Source organism: Cavia porcellus, unplaced genomic scaffold, assembly GCF_034190915.1.
Source record: "Cavia porcellus strain 051 isolate PalLab524CR breed Dunkin Hartley unplaced genomic scaffold, mCavPor4.1 scaffold_18, whole genome shotgun sequence".
Classification (NCBI taxonomy): domain Eukaryota; kingdom Metazoa; phylum Chordata; class Mammalia; order Rodentia; family Caviidae; genus Cavia; species Cavia porcellus.
In genome coordinates, this window is record NW_026947501.1 from 48863273 (window position 1) to 48869272 (window position 6000).

General features: G+C 56.9%; 1 protein-coding gene across 1 annotated transcript in view; it reads right to left on the reverse strand.

Moving 5' to 3' along the window:
• Slc9a2 (solute carrier family 9 member A2) overlaps positions 1-3464 on the reverse strand; it is an 80825-nt gene extending 77361 nt beyond the window's left edge. The window contains exon 1 of the mRNA XM_063229744.1: positions 3137-3464. Coding sequence (XP_063085814.1) covers positions 3137-3392 — 256 coding nt within the window. The 5' untranslated portion in view covers positions 3393-3464. The remainder of the gene's footprint in view (positions 1-3136) is intronic.
• Between the last annotated feature and the right edge of the window lie 2536 nt (positions 3465-6000).

Sequence of the window (6000 nt, forward strand, 5' to 3'; positions counted from 1 at the left end):
CGGGCCAGGGATCTTGTTCAGTGGCATAAGCACCAGCCTGGCAAGCCCAAGGTTGTGAGTTTAATCCCCAGGTACCCAAGGTGCACTCCGTTTGTTTGTTTGTTTGTTTATTTACTTAAATGACTTCCTCAACACAGATGCCATCGTCATCATCCTTGTAGGAAACTTTCTAAGTTCTCAACCAGTTTTTTCTCCCCAACTCAATAATTAGGAAGTCGATATTCCATGATAACCAGGTAAGATAATACTGTACCTATAAAGCTAAAATTCATACTTTTCCAGAAATCCTTTCTCACTTATAACTATAATATTTCTAAGGTTATAATGTATGGAAATCTACAAAACTATTACCATGTCGCCATCAGACATTTAAAACCCCTACACACATTAGCAGGTACAACCACTTTGTGCAACGTGTCTGTCCTTTTTTAATGTTTCGCTGTGTTCTCTGGGGCAGGTAAATTCAGGAACACCAGGTACAGGGCGTTAAAGGACCCTAAATAGAAGCCACTGCATTCGGTGAGAGCTGTGCTGGACCGGGTTGCCTCACATGCCCCTGCACAGAGAAGTTCCTCCCCCTCCTCCCTTTCCTCCCCCTCCTTCCCCTCCTCCCCCCTCTCCCTTCCCCCTCCTCTCCTCCCTCCTCCTCCTCAGATACAAGCAGTGGAACACAAGTAGATTACTCCCAAATAAAAGCTTTATCAATGCAAAATTAAAGCAGAACTTGAGCAACTGACTTTTGTTATGAGCTATGACAGGGTCCCACAGCACAGCACAGCACAGTTGTGCCCAAGCCAAGCAGAGTGTTTGGGGCCCCAGGTGTCACAGGATGCCTGGAGACTTCTGGTCAGTTTCAGGTTTGTTCAGGAATACAGCTGACAAGGCAGGAGAGGGCTGGAATAAGAGAGGAAAAAGCACAGCAAAGACCCCAGGCAAGGGCTCTCTGAATGAACTTAAGGGTGCACTTTGCCCCCAGGAAGTGTGCCTTCCCCTCCTCCACAGCAGTCTGCACCATCCCTCTCTGGCAGGAGACACAAACATTGGTATTGTCACCTCTCTGCTGGCTGAGATACCAGAAGGAAAGATAACATAGTAGCCAGAGAAGTGCCGACTCAGGGGAAGGTGGATGGCGAGGGAGGACAGAAGGCAAGTGCGATGTGCCATCACTGTCAGTCCTGGGAGGACAGGAACTGGGCCACGTCGGGAAGCAGCGGACCTGGGGCATCCAGTGCCAGGATCAGCACACTGCTGCAGGGCAGAAAATCACCCTCGAGCTTGTGCACACACGGGCACCGACACCTCTTAATGCAACACCACAGGAGGAAAGAGATGAGGTCAGGAGAAGGGCATATCCCAGACATGGCAGGGGCCACAGGGCCACTGCAGGCAAAGGACAAGTACAGAGCTGGAGACAGAAGGAGAGAAGCACAGGAGGCGGCCCACGCTTTGCAAGAGGAAGCTGAGTGTCAGCAAGAGCAGCGGGACTGTGCCACTTGCACTCCACCGCCACATCATGTGCATCCAGAGAGGGCAGTGTTGCGGGGTGCTCGCCACCTGTGTCCCCCAGAGCTGTCCCAACAGAACCGGCACAGAGATGCCACCCAGCAGGGATGGGTCACTCTGGCTCCCCACCCCCAGCAGTCACCTTCCCCAGGTGGCAGCTTTCTGCTCTACCAAACAGGCTCCCCTGCCACCAAGATGAGGCTGTGACAATTACAGATAATGCACTTAAGTGCCCACTAGCGGCTGTCATTAGTGTAATTAATCTGATTAAAATAATCAGGAGTGGAGAACAGAGGAAAGAGCCAGAAAAGAAAAGGCCAGGCCACAGCATGATGAGGACAAGTGCTCTACAGCTTCAGGGCTCCAGGCTGAGACACAGCGGGGGCCCAGGGGGAGCCCCTGTCACCCCAATTGGTTTCCTGGAGCTTTTGGCTTCCACCCCCATGCAGCCAGAAGGTTCAAACTTGCATCAGGTGCCAAAATGGCATCTGAGTGCGTTATCAGAGGCTGGAGTTTATCAGTCTAGCTGGGGATGGGCATGCCTGGCTCCCTCTGGCACAGCTCAGCCCACAGAGCCAAAGCCAGGCAATTACAGCCTGCGAGGTCATCAAATGGGATGTGGCTCCCTGGTTACCAACAAAATCTCATTAATTTACGCTGACACCAAAGGTGTGTTGGAGGCTCCCACCCTACCCCTCCCCACCCCAGCCCCTGCTGGCTTCATCCTCTCGGGGCCTCCCCTGCACCCACTTCCAGGCCTCTGTACTCAGTCCTTTCCTCCAGACCAGAGCACTGCTCCTCATCCCTCACTCCAGCCCAGCAGACCCAGACAGTCTTGAAAATCTAGAGCCTCCCGGACACCGTCCTGTGGCATTGGTGGAATTACTTCCATTGTCAGGATTACTTCCTAACTGGCACCCCCAACCATAGTCAGCACCCTGCTTCATCTCACAAGACCAAAGCCCGGGACACGGAAGGGGAGCAAGCATTCTGTCAGCCTCATTACCGCAGGGATTAATATAGTTAAAGATTTCTTTAAAGTCCTTGAAATATAAGGTTAAAAATAAAACACCATGACCAAAATACAAAAGCGCAGAGATCCAGAGTCGGGGTAAGGAGGAGGAGGAGAGACGTCCTGAGCCCTTCGCTCCCCGCTCCCCAGCTCCCCACGCAGAGTTAAGAAGGTTCAGGTCCACTGCGTTTAAATATGCATGGTCCCGCTGGCCTGCAGTCGCCCTGCAGCAAAGGCTTCCTGGAGAGCGACAGTGGCAGCACCGGGCCTGATGGGCCCTTCCTACCGCTTCCTCAACCAGGGGCTGCGGCTGCCCAGCGCCCTCTGTGCCCAGCATCCAGGGATGCGGCCAGATCAGCCCTGTGCCGGCCGGCGCAGTGCCGTGGGCGACACTGATCCGCTCAGGCCGGGCCTGCCCACTTCCTCCCGGCCAGCAGGTCCGGCTGCGCTCTGCAAGAGCTGTCAAACTCGCCGGTCTACGCAGCGGGACAGGCGAATCCCGCGGGGCCGCACCAGCCGGGGTCCATTCGGAACCGGAGCACGAAGCCAGCCTCTCAGGGATCCTCTGCCGCCTACGGGAGCCGCCGCCCGGCCCCCGGCCCCCGCCCCCGGCCCGCTCACCGATTTTGGCCAGTGAGGCCAGCAGGATCCACAGTGTGATTTCGAAGGGGATCTGCACGTGTGGGTAGTCCAGCGTGAACACAGGCAGCCTGCTCTCCTCAAGCGGCGTGGTCCCCGGTGCCACCACGCTGGCAGGGCTGGGCGGGTCGGCGCTGGTGGCCCCGGGCCCCGGCGCGTCCGGCGGGGTCTCGGCCGCGGCTCCCGGCAGCAGCGCCAGGAGCAGCAGGAGGCCGCGCCCAGGGCGCGCAGGGTCCATGCGGCCGGCTCGGCGCTCAGCGCATCGCGCCCGGTGCCCGCCAGCCGCGCGCTCGGACACAGGCCACCGCGGCCGGCCCGCCCGGCCGCCCTGCAGGCCCTGCCCCGGGCGGGGGCGGGACGGGGCGGGCCGGGGCGGGCCGGGGACCGGCGCCACCGCGCACCTGCTGTGGCCCCCGGGCGCGGCCGGCCAGAACCACGTGCCCCTCGGGGGCCGAGACCCCGCCACCCCCGAGTCCAGGCCGCCCGCAGTTGGAGCTGCCGCGCCGCACGAGGAGCCGCGCTGTCCCCGCCCCGGAGGCCCCGCCAGCGCGCGTCCGGCGAAGGGACACGGCGGCGACCCACGCGTCGCGCGCAGTGCCCCCGGGCGCCTGCAGGGACGCAGAGACCTGTGCTCCACCGCCGCCAAGGAGGCTGAGCGGGCGGAGGAGCCCGCGGGTGGAACTGAGGTGCAGTCACCCTGCGCAGCTAGCGTCTGGGAACACAGAAACTTTTAAAAAACCTTTTTTTGTGCCCCTGGAAGTCTCAACTCAGGGAATCTGGGATGTCCGCTCTGCATCCCAAAACACTGTTGCCAAAACCAGGGTTCTCATGCGCGCCCCCAGGGAACCCTTTCACCACCATCGCGGGTGGGGTTCGCTCCATGTGAGAGGCCGATTCCTCAGTCCTCCCCAGGCCGAGAGTGAACAAAAACCTCTCTGCTTTGAGGCTTCGAGGTGACCATGTCCAAGGCCATCCCAAGTGTAATCATTTCATGGAAAGCCAGTGATTTGCCTGGCAGATGGAGTGGCTCCGTAATTACAGGACAGTCGCGGTTTGGAAGGGAGGAAGGGCGCGCAGATCCTCCCCAGCTGAAGGAGCTTTGTCTTCCCGCACCAACCTCCCTCCTCCTGGCTCACATCAGCTCCCTCTCTGGGTGCTTTAGACTCTTATCACTAGTCACTGGAAGGAACCCCAAGCCGAAGAGCTGCCCTGCAACCTGCTACAACCATTTCTCCTTTGGTGTTGGTGAAATAACACCCTCCTTCCCCAGCCTTTCCGGGTCTTATTCCGTGAACACCCAGCAGCTGCACGTTCACTGTGGAGTCTGTCGAAGCCCTAGCAAGAAGGAAACTGGTGGAGCACAGCACCTGCCTGGCAAGCACGAGGTTGTGAGTTTGATTCCCAAAACCTGTGCCATCAGAATGGAAGGAAATAAAGCTCTGTCACCTCTGAGTTCAGTGTACGCCAGGAGGGTTTGCCCTCTCTCCTCTTTTCCCAGGGAATTTTTATTAAAAACATGTGCCTGTGGGACCCTTGGGGGCCCTTGGGCTCAGAGACTGTGACGGGAAACTTCCTCCCTTCTCAGGGCAGCTCTGTGTGGCAGCATGGGGTGAGGTCTTTGCTCCATTGAGCATCACAGTGGCCCCCAGGAACTGGAGTGATCTCAGACCCTCGGGACACCGAGACTGACACAGCCATGCTCCCGCCATGAGAGCATACAGACTGCTTCCTCCATGGGTAAAATGCCCTTTTCATCTTGCAAGTAGAAGAGAAAGGATTTAGTTTTAAAAATAATCTGTTTTGAATCTGAACCATCCTCCAAAGACTTATATAGCCAAGGCTCGGTACCCAGGGAATGGTGCTCTGGGGCTTGGGGGGGGGGTGACCTCTAGAAGGCAGAGGGAGCCAGGTGACCAGGGAGGAGAACCTATGCAAGACCTGAACCTATGCATGGTCTGAGGCAGGAATCGAATCCTGCTCCTCCAAATTTAAAATCCTTTAGTGGTTCTTCTGTGCCATTCGAATGACCAAAACCCCACAATGACCTACCTGATTCAGTTTCTGCCTTTCCCTGCCATGATCCATCCTTCCCTCCCTACCCCATGCCCTGTGAACTCTTCTTCCCCTGTTCCAGTCTTTCTCCTGCCTACCTCAGGACCTTTGTACATCCTACCTCTGTCTCATCCCCACCCTCTGCTTTGCAAACTCCTCTTGCAAGTACTGATCCACTCAAAGGCTGCTGAACCAGGAAAGATTCCCTGGCATTTGCCCCGCTAACCTGGAGTCCCCATGGACATGTCTTAGAAATTTTCTTCTCAGCACCTGATCATCTTACTTTCCTCCCATGACAAAGCTCCGTGGACGTGATTAGACTGGTGAACCATCGGACTCGCTCCTTTCCCCTCAGCTCCGGTCGCAGTGCCCAGAACACCATGAGTCCGCTGCCCTGAAACTGGTTCTTCTCCTGCCTTGCGGTGGGGACCCTGGGCCTTTTCCTCCTGCTTGGCTCAGGTGGGGGACACACAGGAAACCTCTCAAGTGTCACATGAACTATTTCCGTTCACTGATCCCTGGTTCCTATTTTGAGATTTCACGGCTTTCTTTTTCTGTTCCTAACCCAGAGATGTGAGAATCCAGCTGCCTGACAGAATTCCTAAACACTGGCAAGAGTAATAGTTATCTGGTTTGAGACTAACGCTCAAACCCGGCACTGAAGGGCTGGCTGGAGCCTGCGAACCCCGGACCGACATGGCTGCGAGATGAGTCCCCTGTCAAGACATCAAGACTTCTAGGAAAGCCCTTGGTGAGGAGTCAATCCTGCATCGCACAGCTGCTGAGCCGGGCGG